Below are 26,221 nucleotides of genomic sequence, written 5' to 3' on the forward strand. Positions count from 1 at the left end.
ATGCACCGGGAGCCCGACGTGGGATTCGATCCCGGGTCTCCAGGATCGCGCCCCAGGCCAAAGGCAGGCGCCAAACCGCTGCGCCACCCAGGGATCCCAGAAGTAGTAGACTTTAAGGCAAAAGGTATTACTAGTTACAAAGACACACTTGAGAATATATGAAGTACATTCAACCAAAAGATTTAATGTTTAAATCTATATGCATCTAATTACATAGTCTCAAAATATCTAAAGCAAAAGCCAACAGAACATGATGAAACAGACAAATCCATGATCCTGCTGGGAGGTTACACACACAGCTCTGGGGGACATGTAAGAAATGACTGTAATCCTACACAACGTTTCCCAAAAAAAGAAGAAAATGAGAAACATTTCCAAACTCTTGTGATGAGGCCAAGAAAACTCTAATACCAAAACCATAACAAGGATGAAATTACAGACCATTTCGCTCATGAACACAGATGCTAAACTCCTAAACAAAACAACTAACTGAATCTAGTAATGCATAAAAAAGGATAATACGTCATGATCAAGATGGGTTTATTCCAGGAGTGAGAAGTCACTTTAATATTTGAAAATCAATGCTGATTCACCACAAAATAAATCATAATTTTCTCAGAGGATACATGAAAGTAATTTAGTAAAACTCAATATGCATGCACAATTTTTTTTTTAACTCTTAGCAAACTAGTAATAGAAGGGTAGTTCCTTAATCTGAAAAAGCCTATTCTTTTTTAAAGGCATACTGTTGAAACCTGCCCTGAGACTAGGAGAAAGGTAAGGCTGCCACTGTGGGCACCTCTTTCCAGGATTGTTCTTGGAGTCCAAGCTAGCGCAGGAAGCAAACACACACACACACACACACACACACACACACACACACACATACACACCTGGTAAAGGTTAAGAAGGAAGACAACTCATTACCTGTAAATAATACTGTGTAAGTAGAAAATTCAACAGAACCTACCAATAAACTATCAGAATTAGTAAGTGAATATAGAAAGATTGCTAGATAAAAAGTCAGCAATCAAGAATCAATTGTATTACTATATACTAACAAGTAACAAAAGATGTTAAAATGACATTTATAATAGCGTCAAATCAAATACCCAGGGATATGAACAAAATATGTACAATGTTTCTGCACAAAAACCACAAAATCAAGGGAAAAAAATTAAACCTAAAAAAATAAAGAAATTCACCATTTTTGTTGGGAAATTGTAAAGATACCAATTGTTCCCAAATTAATCCATAGGTTTAAAGCAATCATAGTCAAAATCCCAATCTTTATTTTGGTGAAAACTGACGAGTTAATTCTAAAATTCACTATAAATACAAATGATTTTAAATGGCCAAACCCTTTTAAAGATGGCGGAAAGGCTTGACCTTCCCAAAACCAAGACTTACTGTCACGCCACGGTAATGAAGTGTGACACTGGAACAAAAATAGACAAATGGACCTCTGGAGTCTAGTCCAGGTAGGTGAGAGATCCAGGTGTGAAAATACACCACCAGTAAAACTTCTAGATCTAGAAGACAACATAAGAGAGTATCTTCATAACCTCGGAACAGGGGAATTTTTCTTAAGCCACAAAAAAAGCATTATCCATAAAGGAAAAGATAAATTTGTGTATATTACAACTGAGCACTTCTTTTTATCAGATGACCCCACAGAGAGTGAAAAGGGAGACTACAGGATCCATTGCCAGAGTCCATAAAGAACTCCTCTAGCTTGATAAGAAGGCAGGCCAGCATAAAAATGGGCACAAGTCTTGCACAGGCGCAACATAAAAAGATGTCCTCTTGCACATTATAAAAGTCATTCGTCATCAGAGAGACGCAAAGTAAAGCCACAGTGAACACCATTACAGTCTCACTCCCAGCAGTGCTTAAACTAAAAACACTGGCAAATGCGGGGGTTGAGGACATGGAGCATCTACTGCCTTCCTCCACTGCTGGGGGGATGCAGAATGATGCAGCCCCTTGAGGGTGCAGGCTGGCAGCATCTCCTTGCACTTTTTAACAGATCCCCAGGGGCCTCAGGAAAGCCTTTCTTTACCAGGCTCAGGTCAGACACTTCAAGGCCGTGCTAGAGCAACTAAGAAAATATACGTATTTTAACATCTCTGAAGTTGTGATGCACCTGAATCCATTTTCCCTCGGTTCACTCAACATTTCAGACTTGACTAGTGCCCTCTCTTTCGTGGCACTTTGGCTTAGTTGGTAACTACGCTGTCTGCTAAATGCCTCCCACGCTGGACTGGAAGCTTCAGGAAAACAGACTGTCGTCCTTCCCTGCTGCAACCCCTAAAACTGGAATTGCCAGGTCAAAAGGCACGCACATTTCTCAGTTACTTTTAATTACACGACTCACGAACACATCTCTATTCTAAAGTGCAGCAATATATTGCACAAACCCTCCCCGTCCCGCTCCCTCCTTGATGGCAGCCACTGTCAGCAGTTTAGAATGTATCCTTCTAGACTGTTCTTTGCATGTACACGCATGTGAATACATGGTACGCGTATTATTCAGAGAGGCCAACTGTCTACTTGCCACAAATACGGTGGCAGCGCACGCACCAGCAATAAATGAGAGGGTCTGTGTTGCGTCCCTTGCCAAATCTGGATGTATTCTATCAGTTTTTCTCCAATCTGGTAATAGAAGCCACTGGATGGTTCAGATCTATATTCCCCGGATATACTGTCTTTTGGGGTGGTTTTCCAGATACAAGCATCCTCCTCTCCATCCCGCCCCAGCACCCTGAGTTACAGACCTCCCCCTACTCCTTCCTCTGTCACCAGTGGAGGGCTATTTTACAGTGAGCTCTTTAACCCATCTGGAATTTATTTTTACATGCAATTATAAAGAGAATTCTTTTTTCCAACCAGATAACCAACTCTGCGTATTATGATCCTTCCTTGAGTCTCCCAACTTAAATGCCATTTTGATCAGATATTAACTTCCTATACACACTCAGGATGTTTTCTGAACTTTCTATTACTTTTCACTGATCTGTCTTTGGGGCAGAGCCTTGATTATTGTAGCTTTATGGTAAGTTTTAGCACCAGGGACCAAAATTCCCCCTCATTAAACTTAAAAAATTTTTATTAGCAATTTTTGCACATTTTCCTTCCACATTAATTTTTTTCCTTCCACATTAATTTTAAAAACGCTTTTGCCATAGTTTAAAAAGTTCCTATAAGGAAACCATGTTTCTTGTGGGAACTTAATTAAATCTCTATGTAAGAAGGCTGAATATCTTTACATTACACATATTCCTATCCAGATATTTAGTCCAGTTGTTCGTTTTAGTCTTTTGGTATTTTTAAAAATCATTCTTCATTTGGATCTCCATCTTTCTTGTTAAATTTATTCCTAGATTTTGCTGTTTTTATCACTATTGTGTGTGGAATTTTTTATTTTTTTTTCTACTTTTAGCTGATTATTGCTGTTGGCTATTTGTAGATTTTATATTCAACCATTTTACTAAGTTCGCTTATTCTGATTTATTCTAATTTTTTTCATTGACTCTTAGATATTGTTGCTAGAGTATCATTGTCTCTTCTAGTTTTTATACTACAAATTTCACTTTGCTATTTTTTACATTAGCTAGAAGCTCACTGGGGGGATCCACCAGCTTTATACTGGTTATAATGACTTTTAATGGTTTTAATAATTTTCCACTTAACGTGGCATTTGCTCTCGGTGCCTCTTTCAGCTTCAGTATTGCGGAGAGCTCATTAGATATGCAGAATCTAAAAAAAAAAAATGCAGACTCTGAGGTCCTACTGACTGAACCAGAATCTGCATGTTAACAAGATCTGCCTGGTATTTCCCACATAAAGTTCAAGGAACACTGGTCTAGGTGATTTCTTTTGATCCCAATTTTAAGTTTAGCAAGAAAAGCTGTGGCAGCTGAATTCTACCAAACTTTTTGGCATCTATTGATCCCTAAAAATTGGATTCCTCCTTAGTGGCTGCCATGCATTCTAGTGTCTGATACCCTAATTCTGGGCCAGCCCTGCACCCTACAGCAGGAGGCCGCCTTTCAACCCCCTAAGCATTGTCCTCACCACTTACTTCCCCATCCATGTCTCGGGCTCCCCAAAGCATCTCCAGGTTGAGACAGGTATTCTCTGCTTGAGGTGCCAGGGCTGTGAGCAGCACACAGTGGGTGCTCAGAAGTCACTTGATTTAACTCGATCTGTCATCCTTGTACGGCTGAGCTGACAGGGGAGCCGGGGGCGGACTTCCTCCTCTCCATGCAGATGGCTTTTTATCTTGTGGAGTCACAGACCTCTTTGAGAACCTGGACACCTTCCCAGGAAAACAGCCATTAATGGCTTTCCCTCCCTGCTGGTTGGGAAGCTCCTGGCTGTCCTTAAGCCCATGGTAAGACCCTTGCCCCCTGCTCTCCCAAAACCTTTGGCTGTGGGACATCCTACAGAAATCCCCACCAGCAGTACCCAGCTCGTACTGGGTATTCTGAGGCTTCACCACAAGCCAGGCGTTGTGCTGAACACCCACGGGGGCTCCACTGAGTCTACCCACAACTCCAGAAGGCAGATGGTACTGCCAACCCATTTTACAGATGGGGAAAACCCAATTTCCTCAAGAAACCAGAAACTCCTTGATGGCAAGGTCTGATGTTTTGTGGCTGGGGCCTGGACCAGCTAGAATGTCACTGCTGATTACGAGGCCTGGCTGGGAAGCTGCAGGGGCCTCCACGCCCTGTCCCCTAAGCCCCTTGCCTCTGCAGACAGTTCTGAATCTGGTTAAAATGGACCACAGCTGACTAGACCAGGGTGCCAGGTGGGACTCAGGGACATTCACACATAGCTCTATAGGCCATCCAGCAGTCTCTAGGGTGACCCAAGTGCTCTCTAGTCTGGGTGGCCCTCACCACAGGACCAAGCTGACCCTCCTTTGGTGGGCAATAAAGTTAGGGACAGAAGGAGCACGCAGATGACAGGGAGGAGGAGTGGGGCAGAGCTGAAAGGCTACCGACAGAAGGAGGAAGTAGAGGGCAGGGAGGAGGGGAGAGAAACTTCTGGTAAAACAGCCCCATGAGAAGTGGGTCACATCTCAGAGGGGCCACACAACATGAGCAGCAAACAGACCCTGGCCAGACCTGCCTTCATGCAAACAGCATCTCAGAGGGGGGGCAGCCTCAGGAGCCCCCAGAGCCCAGCTGGGGACCGATGTGCCACTCGCACTGAAAGTGAGCCAGAAGTAGCGACGTGAAGCTCTGCCCAAGGGGTTGCTTTTTGTTTATTGACCAGACACAGTGGCCTTGGTTTCTGGACATAGTCAGCATGAGAGCGCCTGTCTCCTGGGATGGGGCAGGGGTCCAGAATGATCGGCCAGGAGCTACCAAGGAGAGAAGACGCCACTCAACTCCTCCACAGGGAAGAAGAAACACCAGCAGCTTTGCCCTACAATCACCAGGCAGGTAGAGGAGACTGGAGTTTGCAAGGTCCTTCCAGATGGCTCCAAGGACAAAGGGAGCTTTGGTCCCTTTGATGGTCTCCCGGGTGTAAGGTAAAGGCAAGGGCTACGGAGCCCATCCAGCACAGTCCCAGAAAGACTTTAGGGGGATGAACAGAGGCCCAGGAGCTCTGGTGTGCCCCCATCCCACAATGAGCCTGGGATCTGGGGCCAGTTCAGGTGAGGACGCTGCCTGAGGCCACCTGTAGAGGCGGAGGCCTAGCTATGGGTGTGTCAAGGGTGACAAATCCCACCTTCTTCTGGCCCTGGGTTCCCTCTGTAGGCAACAGATAGCCACCAGCAGGGATCAAAGTCCACAGAAACAGTCTGTCCAGGTTGGGTGTCCTTGTGCGTCCTGGCATCCCCAAAGGAGCCAGCAGCTCTCAGGGGAGGTAGAGTGCCACCACCACATAGATGACCCAGCTGGTGGACACAAAGACCCCGAAGAGCAGACTGAAGAGCACGAGTGAGCGGGCCTTCCGGGAAGCCTCCTCAGCCTGGGCCAGGTCCCCCCGGCTCAGGGCAGCACGGGTCTGCAACGAGATGGAGGCAGGGAGTGGACATGGAGCTCCCCCAACTCCCACACCACCAACAGCGCTGGGGCCCGGTGCACAGCCTGGAATGCTGGCACCCTGAGATGCTCAGGACCTGCCCGGGGCCACCATGTATGAAGGAGGCCACGACTGCCAGCTCTGGGGCAACTACCTTGGGACTGGCACAGAACCATGCCCTTGGCCTCACCTACAGCCCTCACAACAATCCTGAGACTGGGGTCCCTGTTGCCCCCACTTTGCAGATGAGGAAACAGAGGCCCAGTTAAGGGCCCCACCCAGGGCCCCACAGCTAGTGGTGGAGCCAGAACTCAGAGGCAGGCAGGCAGTGGCCTCCAGACCCCCACCTCTGAGCAGTCGTGAGAGCTGCCTTCTCCACAGCATCCCGGCTTTATGATGGAGGAGCCTGAGCAGTGCGGGGAAGTCAGGGCCACAGCCAGGTCTGCTTTGGGCAGGAGCCCCCAGGGGCCTGCCTACTCTGTTTATTGGGATGTCTTCACAGTGGCATCACTTGGTCCCCAGGGACCAACCCCATGCCTGGGAATGGTCAGGAATATCAGGAGGAAGGAAGGAAGCTATGCAGGGGATGGATGAATGGACGGACGGACAGACAGACAGGGGTGGATAGACAAGGAAAGATGGATGGGTGAGTTATTAGATAATAGAGGGGTGGGTGGAAGAGTGGATGGACAGATGGAGGGATGAAAGGAGGCTAGGGAGGTAGTCAGCGGATGGACGGTGGGTAGACAGGTGGGTAGCTAGATGGCTAGAAGGATCTGTGCACGGACAGTCTCTACCCCATTAAACACAAGCCCCCACTGAGGCAGGCAGTTCCTTGGGCCTTATCAATCATTCACACCTTTGTTGTAAATTGGTTTAGCCAAATGTTCCGGAGTAGATCTCCAGTGGTACTGAGCAGTCAGGAGAGGGGAGGAGTGGCCATCCAAGAGGGCTCCCCGGACAACTGAGCACTGATGCCCCAGTTCCTGGCACCCTCCTGAGATCCCCAGGGGCTGGGACAGGGGCTGTGTGGCCCCCCACCTACCTCGTGGGAGTAGACGATCGCGATGAGCCCCGTGAGCAGGCAGCAGAAGAGGGTCACCAGCACGGACTCCATCATGTAGTCCTTGGGCAGGGGCCTGTGCTCCACCGCGGTGGGGGCTGGCATGCCAGCCACGGGGCTGTTGTACTGCGGGGACAGAGGTCACCACACTGCGGTGAGGACACAGCCAACCAGGGCCATGGAAGGGTCCCTCTGTCCACTCCCCCACACCTGGCTCCCATCCAGTGAGGCTGTGGGTCACTGAGAGGTCAGGTCGGGGCCCCCCTTCAGCCCTCTTGCTGTGCCCCCCACCTGTCACCAGCCCCTAGGGGTCTTCTCACTTCTGGCCTCTACAAACTGCTCATCTCCATATCTCCCTGCCCTGACTGGGCTCCCATGGGGTGAAGGGGCCTCTAAGCTCTTCCCCACAAGCACCCAGGGGCCTTTCAGTGTTTCTAAAAATCTAATCAAGTCATCTCCCACCCAAAGGCCCTGAGGCCCTCACCATGGACCTCCACCCTCCTATCCTGCCCTCCTAAGCTGACCCCCACTACCCCCAGGCCTGTGCCCAGAGCGCCCCTCCTCCTCTTCATCTGAAGGCTCCTCCTCATCCCTCAGAACTCAGCTCAAATGCCCCCACCTCTGGGAAGCCTTCCAGGCTTGCCCTCTCCCCAGACTGTGGAATCCTTTCCCTTTCCTCATCTGGGCCCCGCAGCCCAGCTTGTGGTCACCTTTCATCATGTGTGCCAAGCTCTCCCCTGGGCAGGGCGGCAGTGGCGAGTGGGGGCAGCGAGGGGGGCCGCGTGGGAAGTGGGCGTGGCGCAGGGGGGCCCCCACTCACCACCGGGAAGGGTGTGAAGAGCGGCGGCGCAGCAGGTGCTGGGTACAGGGGCGCGGCCGCTGGCGGCGGGTACAGGGCCTGGGGCGAGGGCCCAGGCTGGAAGAGGACGGGCCCCTGCGGGAAGGGCGGGTAGAGCAGGTGCACGGCCTTGGGGTCGGGCGGCGCGTAGGGCGGGGGCTCGCCCACGAAGCCGATGTTGGGCACCCCGCCAGCTGCCGCCTTGGGCCCCTGCGGGGCCTCGCCTGTAGCCTGGGTCTGGGGAGCGGACGAGGCCGCGGCCTCGGCCTGGGCATCTGCCGGCGGGTCCTCGGGGGCCGGGGAGCTGCCCCCATCCGCGGCCACTTCCTCCCTGGGCCCTCCGTCCTCATCCAGGAGCTGCGGGCGCCGCGGGAGCTGCGGGAGCTGCGGGAGCGCAGGGCTCCGGGAGTCCTCGGGGGATGCGGGGCCACCGCCTCCTTTTGCGTCTGCTCCTGGGAAGACAGGCCAGGCGCCGTGAGCCCCCAAGCACCACGGACCCAGTGGGACCCCTCCCCCGCCCCCAGCTACAAATCACAGCCCCTCCAGGGAGAAAGTCCCAACACCACTGCCAGTCCCCACTCTTCCCAGGGGGAGGCTGCACTCAGGTCTCTCCCCACTGGGTGTTGGAAGAATCTACCCAAAGTATAGGGGTAGGAGGGGAAAACAGGTGCCGAGGGGAAGGTGCTTGCTGGCAGTCATGCAGCCAAAGCATCCCCAGGCTGGGACGGAACACAGGCCTGACCTTGGGCCCAAGGCTGCCACTGGGGAGCTGTCCTGCCCCCCGCCCTGTCGCTGGTAGACTGGACAGGGAAGGGTGTGTCCAGGGCAGCCCCTGAGAGCCGATCTGAGGAGATGATCTGAGCCAAACAGACTCCTGGCTTGGGAGGTAGGGAAAATGGGGTGCTCCAGAGTAGCCGGACCCTGGCTAATGGACTGACCTCAAAGAACCAGGAGGTCACCAAGGGCCAAATGCCAGCTGAGGCATAGAGGGGACAGAAGCCCGAATGGGGGTGAGGAAGAGGGAGAAAGCAGAGCAGTAGGTGGGGAAAAGCCCACTAGCAGTGGGAACTGAGAGCTCAGAGGCCCTCGATTGCCTGGCTGCCCATCAGCCCTGGCCCCAGCAGCACCCCTGGGATAAACTCCTGTGGAAACCATAAAGGGAAAGCTCACTAAGGTGGCAGCAGGATGCCAGATGGGAGAACTGCTCACCCCCCACGTCAATTCCAGGAAGATCTGTTAGTTACAGACCCCAGCAGGCACACCTGCAACAGAAGACGAAGAGGACTACAGACCCAGCAGTGAGGATGGATGTTGCATCTCCTACGAGGAATCCGCCCTGAGCTCCTGCTTTTCTCCAGTGGCCTTCGGTTCAGGACAGCCCCTCCCAACGTCTCTTCCTTCTCCACAAAATAACACTCCTCTCCTTCCTTTGTTGGATTTGCCTGGGGTTTGCCGTAACTTGCATTTCCCAAATTGCAATTGTCTGCTATTCCCAAACAAACCCACATGTGCTGGCAAAATAACGGACTTCTATTTTTTAGGGTGTCACTCCAGAGGTACCCAAACAGGTTCTCCAAGTCTTGAAGGGACCCTGCACCTCCGGAGAGCACCCTGGCCAGCTGAGTACCCTTAAGTATCAGGAAGGGCCTGTAGGAGAAACCCTGGTAGGTATACAAAGCCCCACAGTAGGGTGGGTGGCCCAGGGCCTGGCTTTAGAGGTTTATTTCCCAAATGTCCTTAAAGGTTACAGGAGGCAGAGAGAGAAGCAGAACAGCTGGAGCAGCAACAGCTCAGGAGAGGTGGTAGGAGCCCTGCTGAGATAGCCCACCAGTCCCAGGAGGCCTTGGAGGGACTGAGTTAGAAGCCAGGGATCCTCAGAGAAGGGATCCCCAACAGCAAGGAGTGCTGAACTCCTGGGAACTCCCCACCCACCCACTCCCAGCAGCCAGGGTGTCACTCACAGGCCTGCGGTGGGGTTCAGGCCTCCATACCCTCACCCATGGCCACCTGCTATCTCCGTACTCCCTGAATCTGGACGGGACATGCTTTGGCCAACAGAATGCCAATAAACATCTCCCATGGGTGCCTGGGTGGCTCAGTCAGTTCAGTGTCTGACTCTTGATTTCGGCTCAGGTCATGATCTCAGGGGTCCCCCTGCTCATTAGCCCTGCCACCTGTCCACCTGGTGCAGCCCCCCTCTTCCTCAGTCCCTCCTGAGCTTCCAGCGTAAGGGGGCCAGTTTTGGATCATGCCAGAGCGGCTCCCAAGGAGCAAATAAACCAGCACCTAGAAAGGAAGGAGCTGCAGAGGGGATGCCCTACTTGTGTGTGTGAATCGGGGTGACTAATATATCTGTTTTCCCAGGGCTTTCTCAGATTTGCTACTAAAACTCTCATATCCTGGGAAAACCCTTAGTCTCAGATAAACTAGGGTGATTAGTCACCCTAGACTGCATCCACACAGATCTTGGACTCTCCCCCTCCAAGCTGCATGTGTAGGCGACAGACCTAGATCAGCATAAAGGACAACCAAACTGGACCACCAAACCAGCCAGGAAGCAACTAACCAAAGGCAATAAGTACACACCTAACAATAATTAACCTAAATGTCAACGGGGAGGGGGGGGAGTGGGGGGGCACTGGCAGGCTCAGGTGGTTAAGCCTCTGCCTTAGTCTTGGGTCACGGTCCTGGGTTTGAGCCTCATGTTGGGCTTCACACTCAGTGAGGAACCTACTTCTCCCTCTCCCTCTGCCCTCTACACCTCAATGCTCATGTGCTCTCACTCTCTCATTTCCTCTCGAATGAATAAAAAAATAAAATCTTAAAAAAATAATTAACTTAAATGTCAATGGCATAAATTCTCCAGTCAAAATACACTGAGAACCTGAAAGGGGAAAAAAAAGATCCATTTATATACTGCCTACAAGAGACTTGCTTAAGATGGACACACAGGCTGAAATTGGGATGGAAAAAGGTATTCCGTGCAAATGCAGACCCCAAAAAAGCTGGTGTAGCTGTATTTATATCAAAGTAAACTTTAAAACAAAAACTGTGGGGCTCCAGGAAGTCTCCGTCAGTTAAATGCCTGACTCTTGGTTGTGGTTCAGGTCATGATCTCGGGGTCCTGGGATTGAGCCTCACATTAGGCTCCATGCTAGGCGTGGAGTCTGCTTGAGATTCTCATTCTCTCTCTCTCTCTCTCGCTCTCTCACTCTCTTTCTCTCTCTCTCTCCCCGCCCCCCCCCGCTTTTCCCCAATAAACACACTCACTCACACTCTCTAAAAATAACTAATCAACATAAAGACTACCATAAGAGACAAAGAAGGGTATTACATAAGGATACAGAGGTCTGACACAAGGATATAGCAATTATGACTTTACACTTTAGGAAATTAGGAGAAAAGATGAAGAAATGAAGCCCAAAGTTAGAAGAAGGAAGAATATAACAAAGATGAGAGCAGAAATAAGTAGACTAGAAACTAAAAAAAACAAAAGATCAATGAAACTAAGAGCTAGTTCTTTGAAAAGATAAAACTGACAAACGTACAGCTAGACTCACAAAAGGAAAAAGAACTCAAAATCAAAAACAAAAGACATTACAAAGATACCACAGAAACACAAAGGATCGTAAAGAGACCATGAATGCCAACAATCTGACAACCCAAAAGAGCTCAATCAATTCCTAAAAACATACAACCTACCAAGACAATCATGAAGATCTAGAAAGTGAACAGACCCAACTACTAGTAAGGAGATGGAGTCAGTTCACCAAACACCTTCCAACAAACAAAAGTCCAGAACCAGACGGCTCCACTGGTGAGTCCTACCAGTCAGAGAACTAATAGTCCTCCTCAAATGCTTCCCAAAAATAGAAGCAGAGGGAACACTTCCACACTCATTTTACAAGGCCAGCATTACCCAGATACCAAAACCAGGTGAGGGTGCCACAAGAAAAAAATCACAGGCCAGTCAGTGGCCCTGATTCACACAGATGCAAACATCCTCAATAAAATGGCAGCAAACCAAATTCAACAGTACATTAAAAGGATCACACACCAGGACCTGAGTGGAATGGGATTCCAGGGAGGGGTCAAACTTACACACAGAAAACCCAATATGATACACTCACTACATTAACAAAATGAAGGGGAAAAAAAAATCATAGGATCATCTCAATAGGTGCAGAAAAAGTATTGACAAAAGTCAATATCCATTTAGGATAAAAACCCAACCAACAAAATGGGTATAGAGGAAACACACTTCAACATAAGGAGGGCCACGATAGATGCCAAGCCCACAGCTAGCATCATACTCACTTCTGAAAAGCTTTTCCCCCAAGAACAAGAACAAATGGAGGATGCCCACTCCCATCACTTTAATTCAACATAATTCTGGAAGTCCTAGCCACAGCAGTCAGGCAACAACAACAACAAAAATAGAAGACATCCACATTGAAAAGGAAGAAATTAAAGGGTCATTATTTGCAGATGACATGATATAATAACTAGAAAACCCTAAAAGTTCTGCCAAAAAAACTTAGAACTAATGAATGAACTGACTGAAGTTGCAGGATACAAAATCAATACACAAAAATCCGTTGCATTTCTGTCCACTGATAATGAATTATCAGAGTCACTAAGAAAATAACACATTTAGGGGCACCTGGCTAGCTCAGTTGGTGGAGAATGTGACTCTTGATCTCGGGGTTATAGGTACAAACCCCACTTTGGGTGTAGAGATTACTTACAAATAAAATCTTAAAAAAAAAAAAAAAAAAAAAGAAAGGGACACTTGGGTGGCTCAGTGGTTGAGTGTCTGCCTTTGACTCAGAGCATGATCCTGGAGTCCTAGGATCAAGTCCCGCATCGGGCTCCCTGCATGGAGCCTGCTTCTCCCTCTGCCTGTGCCTCTGCCTCTCTGTGTCTCTCATGAATAAATAAATAAAATCTTTAAAAATAAATAAATAAAAATTGAAAGCAAGCAAGCAACTCATTTGCAATTGCATCAGAAAGAATAAAATACCAGGAGTACGTGGGCGGCTCAGACAGTTAAGAGTCTACCTTCGGCTCAGGTAGTGATCCCAGGGTCCTAGGGTGGAGCCCCACATCAGGCTCCCTGCTCAACTAGGGGTCTGCTTCTCCCTCTACCCTTCCCCCCTGCTTGGATTTCTCTCGGTCAAATGAATAAATAAAATTTTTTTAAAAGGACTAAAATAACTCCCCTCGAAAAGAATAAAATATCTAGGAATAAATGTATCCTTTTTAAAAAATAAACTCTACCCTCAAGGTGGGGCTCAAAGTCGCGATCCCAAGATCAAGAGTTGCATGCTCCACTAACTGATCCAGCGTGGTGTCCCAAGGAATAAATTGTTTTAAGGGGGCAGGGACAGAGGGAGAGGGAACAAGAGAATCTTAAGCAGACTCCAGGTCCAGCTTGGGGCTTGATTTCACAACCCTGAGATCATGAACCTGAGCAAACTCAAGAGTCTGACACTTAACCGACTGAGCCCCCAGGCAGTCCCCCTCCCAGGAATAAATTTAACCATGAAGGTAATAGACCTGTACACCAAAAATAAAATGACATTAGTGAAAGAAAATGAAGACAAATAAATAGAAAGACATCCCCATGCTCATAGATTGGAAGAATTAATACTGTTGAAATGTTCATACCACCCAAAGCAATGTACAGATTCAGTGCAATCCTTATCAAAACCCCAATGGCATTTTCTAGAGAAATGATGCTAAAATCTGTACAGAACCACAAAAGACCCTGAATAGCCAAAGCAATCTCAAGAAAAAACAAAGCTCGCGGCATCACACACCCTGATTTCATACTATATCGCAGAGATTTTAATCTAAAAAAAAGACACAGGGATCCCTGGGTGGCGCAGCGATTTAGCGCCTGCCTTTGACCCAGGGCGCAATCCTGGAGACCCGGTATCGAATCCCACATCGGGCTCCCGGTGCATGGAGCCTGCTTCTCCCTCTGCCTGTGTCTCTGCCTCTCTCTCTCTCAATCTCTCTGTGACTATAATACATAAATAAAAATTTAAAAAAATAAAAATTAAAAAAATTTTAAAAAGACACACAGGAAATAACAGGTGTTGGCGAGGATGCGGAAAAAGGGGAATGCTCTTCTGATGCTAGTGGGGATGCACACTGGTGCAGCCACTCTGGAAAACAGTATGGTGGTTCTTCAGAAAGTTAAAAGTAGAGCTACCCTATGATTTAGCAATTGCACCATTAGGTATTTACCCAAAAGATACAAAACTACAGATGTGAAGGGGACCTGCACCCCCAATGTTTAGAGCAGCAATGTCCACAACAGCCAAACTATGAAAAGAGCCCCAATGTCCATGACTGATGAATGGATAAAGAAGAGGTGGTCTAGGAGCACCTGGATGACTCAGTTGTTAAGAGTCTGCCTTTGGCTCAGGTCATGCCAGGGTTCTGAGATGGAGACTCTCACTGGGCTCCCTGCTCAGCTGGGGATCTGCTTCTCCTTCTCGCTTTGCTCATCCTCTCTCTTGGTCTCTCTCTCTCTTCCAAATAAATAAAATCTTAAAAAAAAAAAAAAAGGAAGGGGCACCTGGGTGGCTCAGTAGTTGAGCATCTGCCTTTGGCTTGGGTTGTGATCCCAGGGTCCTGGAATCGAGTCCCACATTGGGCTCTCAGGGAGCCTACTTCTCCCGCTGCCTGTGTCTCTGTCTCTCTGTGTGCCTCTCATGAATAAATATATAAAATCTTAAAATTAAAAAAAAATGTGGTCTATATATGTGATGGAATATTACTCAGCCATCAAAAACAAAATATTGCCATTTGCAACAACATGGATGGAACTAGAAGGTATTATGCTAAGCAAAATAAGCCAGTCAGAGAAAGACAAATACCATTTGATTTCACTCACGTGTGAATTTAGGAAACAAAACAGATGAATATATGAGAGGAAAAAAAAGAGAAACAAACTGTAAGAGACTCTTGACTAGAGGAGCCTGGATGGCTCAGTCAGCTAAGTGTTTGACTCTTGGCTTTGACTCAGGTGATGATCTCAGGGTTGTGAGCCCCACATCAGGCTTCGTGCTCAGTGTGGAGTTGGTTTGGGATTTCCTCCCTCTTTCTCTGCCCCTCCCCCTGCTCACATGCTCTCTCACTCTCTCTCTCAAACAAGTAAACTAAAAAAAAAAAACAAACAAAGAAACAAAAACAGGACTGCTGGAGGGGAGGTGGACAGGGCAATGGGTTAAATTGGTGATGGGGATTAAGGAGGGGCCTTGTGATGAGCCCTGGGTGTTGTATGTAAGTGATGCATCACTGAATTCTACTCCTGAAACCAATATGACCCTATGTGTTAACTAACTAGAATTTAAATGTAATTTTGGAAAAAACAAAAACAAAAAAACCAGACACCTGGGTCAATGAAACAGAGAGCCTAGAAATAAAGCCATACATATAGGGTCACTAAACTTATGGCAGAGAAGCCAAGAATGTACAACAGAGAAATGAGTCTCCTTAATAAACAGTGGGGAAAACCAAACAGCCACATGCAAAAGAATGAAACTGGACCACTTTCTTCCACCACACACAAAAATTAACTCAAAATGGATTAAAGACTTGAATGTAAGGCCTGAAACCATAAAATTTCTAGAGAAAAACATAGGCAGAAAGCTCCCTGACATCAGTCTTGGCTATGATTTTTTAGATTTAACACCAAAAGTGAAATGAAAGCAACAAAATAAGTGGGACCACATCAAACTAAAAGGCTTCTGCACAGCAAAAGAGACTGTGCACAAAATGAAAAGGCAACGTGCTGGATGGGAAAACAGTGCTTGCTTCGGCAGCACGTATACAGAATGGGAGAATGTATTTGCAAATCATGTGTCTGATGAGGGGTTAATATCCAAAATCTGCAAAGAATTCATCCAACTTAATAGCAAAAAACAAAACAAAACAAAACAAAGCAAACCCATACAATCCAACTAAAACATAGATAGGAGATCTGAATAGACATTTCTCCAAAGCAGACATCCAGAAGGCCAACAGGGGCATGGCAAGATGCTCAGCACCACTCATCATCAGGGAGATGCAAATCGAAAGTGCAATAAGATGCCCCCCCCATACTGGTAAGGATGGCTAGCATGAAAAAGAAGAAATAACAAGTGTTGGTGGGGATATGGAGAAAAAGGAACCCTTGTGCACCGCTGGTGGAAATGCAAACTGGGGCAGCCACTAGGAAACAGTAGAGCCTCCTGAAAGAATTAAAAATAGAACTACCAAGGGGTGCTGGGGTGGCTCAGTCGGTTGAACGTCCAACTCTAGGTTTCAGCTCAGGTCTCGATCTCCAGGTTGGGAGATCCAGCCCCGTGTCTGTCTCCGGACTCAGCGTGGAGCCTGCTTAAGACAGCTTCTCCCTCCCTCTTTGACTCTCCCCTCGTGCTCTCACTCTCTCTCTCAAATAAATAAATCTTAAAACAAAAACAAAAACAAAAATGACCATGTGATCCAGCATGCCACTTCTAGATATTTATCCAAATAAATCGAAAACACTCATTCAAAAAGATATGTGTGCCCCCATATTCACCGCAGCATTATGTATAACAGCCAAGACACGGAGACAACCTAAGTGTCCACCAGCAGATGACCAGGTGGGGACACACACACACACAATGGAACATTATTCAGCCATAAAAAGAATGAAATCTTGCCATTTTCAACAACGTGAATGGACCTTAAGGGGTATATGCTAAGTGAAATAAGTAGTTAGAGAAAGACAAACATCAAGTGATCTCACTTCTATGTGGAGTCTTAAAAAAAAAAAAAAGCCCATGATCACAGAGAACAGACTGGTTGAGGTTGCCTGAAGCAGAGGATGGGCACATGGGCGAAATGGAGAAAGAGTGTCAAAAAGTATGAATCTCCAGTTACGCGATAAAGTCATGGGGATGTGACGCACAGCGCGGTGACCGCTGTTAATACTGTGTCATGTATCTGAAATAGCCAGGAGACAGGATCTTAAAAGTTCCCCTAAGAAAAAAACTTTTGTACTAGGTATGGTGATGGATGCTACCCCGAGGTCCCATGGTGGTTGTTAGGCAACATAGGGGAAAACCGAGTGCATGCACACTGCACGCCTGACACCAACACGATGGTGCGTCAGTTATACATCAATACAACACTGAGGGGAGGGAAGGAAGGGAAGAAAGATGGAAAAATAAAGAAAGGGGTGCCTGGGTGGCTCAGTCAGTTAGGTGCCCGACTTTTGGTTTCAGCTCAGGTCCTGATCTTAGGTTAGGGTCGTGGGATCGAGTCCTGTGTTGACTCCATGCTCAGAGGGGAGTCTGCTTGAAGATTCTCCCTCTCCCTCTGCCCCTTCCCCTGCTTGCACTCTCTCTCCCCCACCCAATAAATAAATAAATATTTTAACAAGAAAGAAAACTGGACCACAGTTGAAGCATCATAACAGAACTGATGATCTGAAAGCAACAGAGGATCGCCTGCTAGAACGCCACAAATCAACATACCCGGGAATTAGAACGAGGCTAAGAATCTACACAATCTAATACTCATGATGACTGGGATACGAGATGAGACAATTTGCTGCACAAAGAACCAGGGCGATGTGCCCAGTCCTATGGGAAAAAAAATGGATCAGCAGAGGCCCCCCAAGAGGACCTATGTGCGGGAATCACCGGAAAGGCAGCCATCAGCACACACTCCAAGAGGTAAAGAGAAATGCACTTGAAATAGTTCTCAACAGAGAATTAGAAATGATTTTTTAAAAAAGGAACCAAATGGAAATTTTCAACTGACGCATATAATGTCTGAAATTAGAAATTCATTGGTTGGCTTCAATTACAGAATGGAGGTGATGGGGGGGCTGGGGGGGGGGACCAAATCTCTGAATGTGCAGAACAGAGAGAAGAAAAGGAAAGGTGGAAAAAGGAAAAAACAAAACAAAACAAAACCTCAGTGACCTGTGTAGTAACACGAGAAGGTCTAAAAAGATAGGTCAGGGAAGTCCCAGGAGAGATCTGGGGGAAAAAACTATATTTGAAGCACTAAAGGCGCCACACACCACAAAGTTGGTGAAAAACAAATCTACAGATTCATAAAACTTGGAAAATCCAAAGCAGGGACTCTGAGGGGGTAAACTATGCTTAAATTCTTAGAACCAATAATAGCAATGAAGTCTTGACAACAGACAGAAGGAAATAAGAGACCTCGATTTACAGGGCAACGATGATTTGGATTTCCATAACACTCAGTAGACAGCCGTCAGGAGACCAGAGGCCAGGATCTCACAGTGCCAACCCAGAAACAGAGACCTTAAGAAAACATGCTTGAGGAATTAAGGTATGTATTAGTCTTCTAGCATATTCTTTAAAAAAAAAAAAAAAAAAGATTTATGAGAGAGAGACAGAGAGACAGAGAGACAGAGATACAGGCAGGAAGCAGGCTCCACACAGGGAGCCCGACGCGGGACTGGATCCCAGGTCTCCAGGATCATGCCCCGGGCTGAAGGCGGCGCTAAACCGCTGAGCCACCTGGGCTACCCTCTTCTAGCATATTCTAACGAAGTAGCCACACACACAGTAGCTTGAAACCACCCATTTACCTCACACCCATTATCATCACTATGAGTGGGGAAAAAAAAACAAAGCAAAACAAAAAGCCAGAGACAAGAATGAAGAGAAATTGGGACGTCATGCATCACTGGTCGGAATGTCAAATGGTGCAGCCACTGTGGAAAACATACAGCAGTTCCTCAAAAAAAGTAAAAAAGATAATTTCTAGGTGGTCCCATAATTCCACTTCTGGGTATATATATGTCCCCAAAGGATTGAAAGTAGGGGCTCCAAGAGGTATGTGACCTCCCGAGTTTGTAGAAGCAGCATCCACGACAGCTAGAAGGAGGAAGCAACCCAAGAGCTCTACTGATGGATGAGCCGAGAACAGCCGGGCTGTCGCCACACTACGGGATATGACTCAGCCTGAGAAAGGAAGGCGATCCTGACACGCTCTGTGATGTGGAGTACCTGTGAGGACATGATGCTGAGTGACATAAGTCAGTCGTGCAAAAAGACAAATACTCTGTGAGTCCATCGACACGAGGTCCCTGAAGTCATCAAACTCAGAGGCCCCAGGAGCTGGGGTGGGGGGCACAGGGAGTAATTGTTTAATGGGGACAGAGTTTCGGTTTGGGAAGATGAAAAGTGTTCTGCAGATGGATGTTGCTGATGGTTGCACTAGAAGGTAAATGCACTGGGGCGCCCGGGTGGCTCAGGCGGTGAAGTGTCTGACTTCGGCTCAGGTCATGATCCTGTGGTCCTGGGATCGAGCCCCACATCGGGTTCCCTGCTCAGTAGAGAGCTTGCTTCTCCTTTTATTATATATATTTTAAAAAGATGAATGCACTGAACATAACTTTCAAAATGATACATTTTATGTATATTTTACCACAGTTTTTTATTTTTAAGATTTTCTTTCTTTATTTGACAGAGAGAGAGCTAGAGAGAGCACAAGCATGGGGAGGGGCAGAAAGAGAGGGAGAAGCAGACTCCTCACTGAGCAGGGAGCCAATAAAAATCACAGACTGCAAAAGAAGGAGTAAAACTCTCCTTGTTTGCAGATGATCCACTTGTTACACAGGGAATCCAGGAAATCCACACCGATTCCTAAAGCGAATAAATGGATTTAATATGGTCAAAGGTCACAAGGTTAATAATATACAGAATCAATTATGTTCTTATGCACTAGTAGCAAATAACTGGAAAACAAAATTAAAACTAAAATCCAACTCACAGGGCAGCCTGGGTGGCTCAGTGGTTTAGTGCCTGCCTTCAGCCCACGGCATGATCCTGGAGTCCCGGGATCGAGTCCCACATCAGACTCCCTGCATGGAGCCTGCTTCTCCCTCTGCCTGTGTCTCTTTCTCTCTCTGTGCGTCTCTCATGAATAAATAAATAAAATCTTTAAAATAAAATAAATAAAATAAAATAAAATAAAATAAAATCCAACTCACAGTAGCACCAACACAACTGTAAGATAACTGGGGATAAGTTGAACCAATGAATTCCAAAACATCTACACTGAAAATTATAAAGCACTGCTGAGAAATTTAAGTCTCAAACAGAAAGATATATACCATGTTCATCGTTTGGAACACTCAAACTATTAGGATAACAATTTTTCCCACATTCATCTATAGATTCACCGCAATCATATTCAAAATTCTAGCAGGCTTTTTTTTTTTTAAGATTTTATTTATTTTGGGGCGGGGGAGAAGAAGAGAGAATCCCAAGTGGACTCTGCACCAAGTGTGGAGCCTGACACAGGGCTCCATCCCACGACCCCGAGACCATGACCCGAGCTGAAACCCAGAGTCGCTGCTCAACCAACAGTCACCCATGCACCCCATATACAGCAGGCTTTTTTAAAATATAGAAAGTGACAAGATCATTATAAAATTGTTATGAAAATATAAAGCACCTAAAATCACCAAAACAATTTTCAAAAGGACAAAAAAATTAGAAGAATCTATCTGATTTCAAGACTTACTATAAATCCAGGGTAAACCAGACAGCTCATCACTAATGAAATGATAGACACATACATCGTGGAGCATTAAAACATGAGAGTGCAGAAACAGACACACACATATTTGCTCAGTTGAGTTTTGTGAGGTTTCCAAGGCAATTCAGTGAAGAAGGAAAGTCTTTTTAATAACTGGTATAGGGTCAACCGACTAGCTGCATGGAGAAAAGTGAATATTGACTTTTCCTCACAACATCCACAGAAGTTAACTCCGAAGGGATCATAAACCTGAGTGTCACCCTCAAACTATAAAACTCCCAGGATAAACATGGAAGACCCGCGGGATCTTAGGATGGATAAAGATATATGACACCGAAAGCATGAATCATACAAGAAAAAGAATCTGTAAAATTTCAAAATCAAAAAAGACAAAAACACTTTGCCCCTTCAAAAGACATTTCTAGGGACGCCTGGATGACTCAGTGGTTGAGTGTCTGCCTTTGGCTCAGGGAGTGATCCTGGGGTCCTGGGATCGAGTTCTGCATCGGGCTTCCCTCAGGGAGCCTGCTTCTCCCTCTGCCTGCTTCTCCGCCTCTCTCTCTGGGTCTCTCATAAATAAATAAAATCTTAAAAAAAAAAAAAAAAAAAACCAACCCTGAAAGACAACCTATGGAGTAGGAAAAGATATGTGCAAATGATATAACCAATAAAGGATTTGTATCTGAGGGCAGCCCCAGTGGCTCAGTGGTTTAGCGCCGCCTGCAGCCCAGGGCATGATCCTGGAGACCCAGGATCTAGTCCCACGTCAGGCTCCCTGCATGGAGCCTGCTTCTCCCTCTGCCTGTGTCTCTGCCTCTCTCTCTCTGCATCTCTATGAATGAATAAATAAAAATCTTAAAAAAAAAAAAAGGATTTGTATCTGAAATGTGTCAAGAATTTATACAACACCAAAAAAAAAAAAAATCCAAACCACAAATAATCTGATTATTTACATCTTCTGCCCATTTTCAGATGTTTCTCTGAAGACATATGGACGACCAACAGACACATGAACTGATGCTCATCATCGCTGACCATCAGGGAAATCCAAATCAAATCCATGAGATAGCATCTCACACCAGTCAGAATGGCTAAAACCAACACAAGAAAAAGTGTTGGCAAAGACATGGAGAAAAAGACCCTCCGAGCGCTGTTGGTGGAAATGCAAACTGGTACAGCCGCCGTGGAAGACAGTGTGGTGGCTCCTCAAACAAGTACAAAGAGGGGCACCTGAGTGGCTCAGTTGGTTAAGCCTCTGACTCTTGATCTCAGCTCAGGTCTTGATCTTAGGGTCATGAGTTCAAGTCCCCTGTTCAAGCTCCCCCTCCCAGCGTGGAGCTTACTTAAATAAAAATAAAATAAAAATTTAAAAAAGGTAAAAACAGCACTACCTTATGATCCAGGAATTCCACTACTGGGTATTTACCAAAGAATACAAAAACACTAATTCAGAGGGGTACACACACCCCTATGTTTACCGCAGCATTATTTACAATAGCCAAACCATGGAAGCAGCCCAAGCATCCATCAGTAGACAAATGGATAAAGAAAAGGTGGTAAAGAGAGAGAATGGAATGTTACTCAGCCATAAAAAGGATGAAATTTTGCCATTTGCAGTGACATGGATGGATCTAGAGAGTGTAATGCTAAGGGAAATAAGTCAGAGAAAGATAAATATCCTATGATTTTACTCAGATGTGGAATTTAAGCAACAAAAGAAATGAACAAAGAAGGGGGAAGAGAGAGAGAGAGGAGACAAACCAAAAGCGATACTGTTAACTCTAGAGAACAGATGGGTAGTGGGGGAAGGTGGGGGGGGGCGGTGAGACAGGTGATGGGGATTAGGACATGTACCTCGATGAGCACTAGTTATAGAATTGTTGAATCACTAAACTGTACACCTGGCACTAATACGGCACTCCATTAACTACACTAGGATTTTTTTTAAGGCCAGCATTAAAAGTGAAAATCATCACTAAGTTCATACAAAGCCCCAAGTCATGGAATGGGAGAAAATATTCATGACACATGGATCAAACAGAGGAGTTGTGTCAACGATGCCTGACACTCTCTCGGCTCAGTAAGTCAAATGTCCCAACAAGAACATGGGTGGTTGATTTGCGAACACTTCACCAAAGAGGATATTGAAAGGATCGATAAGCACATCCAAAGATGCTTGACGTCATTAGTTACCAGCAACGCCATCAAAATTAGAAATGCCAACTCAAACCAGGAGACATCACTACACACCCATTAGAACAGCTAGAATTCTCCACTAACGGAGAACCTGACCCGCTGTGGTGCGTGTGTAAAACACCTGCCGCTCTCAGACACTGCGAGTGGGAAAGGAAAGCAGTGCAACCACTTCGGGAAACACTTCAAATTTTCCTTTAAAAGTTAAGCACGGGGGCACCCCAGCTGGTTAAGCGTCTGCCTTCGGCTCAGGTCATGATCTCAGGATCCCCAGTTCGAGCCCCACATCGGGCTCCCTGCTTGGCAGGGAGTCTGCTTCACCCTCGGCCTCTCTCTCACTCCCTCAAGTAAATAAGTAAAACCTTTAAAAACAAATAAATAGGGATCCCCGGGTGGCTCAGCAGTTGAGTGTCTGCCTTCGGCCCAGGGCCTGATCTTGGAGACCCAGGATCGAGTCCCACATTGGGCTCCCTGCATGGAGCCTGCTTCTCCCTCTGCCTGTGTCTCAGCAACCCCCCTCTGTGTGTGTGTCTCATGAATAAATAAATAAAATCTTTTAAAAACAAACAAATAAAAGCTAAGCAGACACCTGCCATAGGATCCAGCTATTTCACTCACGGGTATTTACCAAGAGAAATAGAAAATGTGACTAGGTGGAGAATCGTTCACAAATATCTGTAGCAGGTGGGGAAACATGTGCACCTGTTGTGTGAAGCCGCTCAGTTTGGGCTGGTTCGTTACACAGCCAAGCAGACTGATGGGGGGGGGGGGGGGCTTCTTCCCCAGCCAGGGCCCAGGTGGGGGGAGGGCTGGGAGTGAGCCTGGGGAGTGGGGAGGAGCAGGCAAAGGGAGAGGTGACAGTGGCTTGAGCAGAAGGCAGGGGTGTGCACCGCGGCCAGACCCAGCAGGACTGACGGGCCACAGGGCCGCCAGCAGGTAGAGCACCGTCGGAGTGCCTGGCACCCACAGCCCCCTCATCTCCTCCGGGCTGGTTCCATCAGGAGCTGGAGCTCAGGGCCCAGGCCACCAGGGCCGCTTCATCTCCCTGTGCCTCAGTCTCCTCGTCCTTGCGGTGAGGATTGCGCCTCAAAGTGCTCACCCCCACCAACTCCTGCTGCCTGAGGCTGGGAGGAGACCCCGGGAGGAGGAAGACCCCAGCCAGCCCCCCCAGCCCTGTAGAGGCCTCCAGCTATGCTCCGGGGCCTTCCAGGGCCCCAACCTCACCACCCCCCAAGGGCTGGGGTTCTTGGATAAGCAAGTCTACGGGCAGAGACACCACTGGGGGGGGGGGGGTCGTGTCTGCTGTCTACAGGGGAGGCTTCCTCTAGCCCAGAGCCACTGGAGCCCCAAACCCCATTGTGTGTCTGTGGTGCCTGCAGATGCCCGGCCAGCCAGCGCCTCAACCCCACAGGCCTCCGGTGAGCGCCCCCTGCCCACCAGGTCCGAGGCTCCAACAATTCTGTGCACAAGCCCCCCGAAGAGACGGCGATTTCAGCAAGCTCAGGCACCTGGGGGCTGCCGAGGAAGCTTTGCAGGCAACCGGCCAAATGCTTGCTCACCGCATAGCCCTGAACCGGGGACGGGGGACACCGGGACATCAGGTGCCGCCCGCGCAGGCCGACAGTCCCTGCGCGCGATCGCGCAGCGGGCGCCACGTCCGGCTGCGCCACCTGAGGCCCCTGACAAACCCCACAAACCCCGGGTGCCTCATCTGTGAAATGGGAAGAGCAACGGTCACTTCAAAAATAATGACCGTGAACTCGCGGCCCTCTCTGTCCTAGCATCGTGGGTCGTGGTCAGGTGCGCCCAGCTGGCCCCGGGCCCCTGCACAGGTGCGGGGAGGGAGGCGGGCGGCAGGTCCGGGGCTCCAGGTGCAGATGCGCTGCGCAGGCCGGTCCCTGGCGGAGGCCCGCCCGCCGCTGCCCCAGTTATCACAGCAGAAGCCGCAGCTTCCCGGGGCCCCCGCCGGGGCAAATGCCTGGCCCGATGGCGCAGAGATAGGGCTGCTGAGTAAATAAATTTGCTGGCGGAGCTGCTGGGCCCCCGGCCTCGAGTTCTCGGGTTCTCGACACCCGAGCCTCCGCGGACATTCCAGCCGCGGGGCGGGACGCGGGGCCGGGGGGGCGGGCGCATCCCCCACCCGGCTCCGGGCCCCCGCCGCCGGCCTGGGGCCCCCGGGCCCGGGCTCAGTCCTGCGGAGGGGGGACGGGGGAGCCGTTGGAGCCCCGTTGGAGCCTCTCCGCTCCGTCCCCGCACCCCGTCCCGCCGCGCCTCCCTCCCCGGGCCCCCCCACTCCCCACCCCGGCCCGGCCAGGGCCCCCTGCCCTCCTGCCCTCACCCTCGCCCGCTTCGGCGTGGCCGGGGGGGCGGACAGTCACCAGGGGAGGGACGGGCGTGGGGGACGCCAGGGGGGATGCGCCCAAGGGCCTGCGCGGGGCACCTGCCGCCCTTCCCCCGCCCCTCCCGCAGGGGCGCCGCCGGCGTTGCCAGGACCTCAGAGCATCCTCCCGGTGTGCCCGGTCCCGGAGGGGGTGCCCGGGAGCCGCCGGCCGGCCGTGGCGCGGGGACCCCGGAGCGCTCACCTGCGTCCATGGCGCGCGCCTCCCGCCGCCGTCGGGCCGGGCTCGCCTGGGGCCGCGGGCTCGGGTTTCCCGGAGGCGGCTGCGCGGCGGGTTAATGATTGACCGCCCGGGGCCACCTGCGCCGCGCGCCGAGCGGGGAGGCGGGGAGGGGCCGGGGGCCCGCGCGGGAGGGGCCGGGACCGGGGCGCCCGGGGACCGCGGCTGCCCGGCCCGCCTGCCCGTTCCCCGCCGCCAGCAATGCCAGGGAGAAGGGTTTCGGGGGCCACGGCCTGAGTGTGACACCGCGAGTGTGCGTGTCCGCTGGCCGGCGGGCGCCACCGGGGCCGGTGTCCGTGGAACACGAGGAAGGCTCCGCCGGCGGCCCCACGCGCTTCGCTGAGGGGAAGGGAGGAAGGGCCCGGCGGGGGTGGGTCGGACAGGGAGCTTGGGGTGCCCGCCACGGGGGTGCGTCCTTAGAAGGGGATTTAAAGACCGTGAAAGTGACTAGCAGTTGCCCTGCTTTTCATCACGACTGGCATTCCCAAGGCCATCAAATATATTCAAGATTTTTTTTTTCAGGATTTTAATAAATTTGCTTTAGGGGCACCTGGGTGGCTCTGGTTGAGCGGCTGCCTTCAGCTCAGGTCGTGATCCCGGGGTCCTGGAATCGAGTCCCGCATGGGGCTCCCTGCATGGAGCCTGCTTCTCCCTCTGCCTGTGTCTCTGCCTCTCTCTTTGTCTCATGAGTAAATAAATCTTAAAAAAAAAAAAAAAAAAAAAAAAGTCTTAGTTTTTATTGTGCTAAAAGGTAATGGACAAGCTAAGGCAAAAAAATTTTTTTAAAAGAAGTAGCAATGTGCCAAATGATTCTAGCACATTAAAAAAAAAAAAACAAAACACTTTGTCTGACAGAGGGAGAGCACACAAGCAGGGGAGGGGGAGAAGAAGGGGCCC

General features: G+C 49.0%; 1 protein-coding gene across 1 annotated transcript; it reads right to left on the reverse strand.

Moving 5' to 3' along the window:
• Nucleotides 1-166: 166 nt before the first annotated feature.
• On the reverse strand, nucleotides 167-25,378 carry PRRT1B (proline rich transmembrane protein 1B). The gene is made up of 4 exons (XM_072748315.1): nucleotides 25,289-25,378; nucleotides 7,926-8,395; nucleotides 7,088-7,231; nucleotides 167-6,024 (listed from the first exon to the last, which is right to left on the reverse strand). The coding sequence occupies exons 1-4, from the start codon at nucleotides 25,296-25,298 to the stop codon at nucleotides 5,875-5,877; spliced, it is 774 nt and encodes a 257-aa protein (XP_072604416.1). The 5' UTR covers nucleotides 25,299-25,378; the 3' UTR covers nucleotides 167-5,874.
• Between the last annotated feature and the right edge of the window lie 843 nt (nucleotides 25,379-26,221).

Source organism: Vulpes vulpes, chromosome 2 (genome assembly GCF_048418805.1).
Source record: "Vulpes vulpes isolate BD-2025 chromosome 2, VulVul3, whole genome shotgun sequence".
In the NCBI taxonomy this organism is placed as follows: Eukaryota; Metazoa; Chordata; class Mammalia; order Carnivora; family Canidae; genus Vulpes; species Vulpes vulpes.

What these genes read in the sequence shown, in the direction of transcription:
- PRRT1B (XM_072748315.1), bottom strand. An exon ending in TCTTCACACCCTTCCCGGTG is followed by an intron (nt 7,232 to 7,925) that starts GTGAGTGGGGGC and finishes CTGTCCCCGCAG; the next exon opens with TACAACAGCCCCGTGGCTGG. An exon ending in CGATCGTCTACTCCCACGAG is followed by an intron (nt 6,025 to 7,087) that starts GTAGGTGGGGGG and finishes ATCTCGTTGCAG; the next exon opens with ACCCGTGCTGCCCTGAGCCG.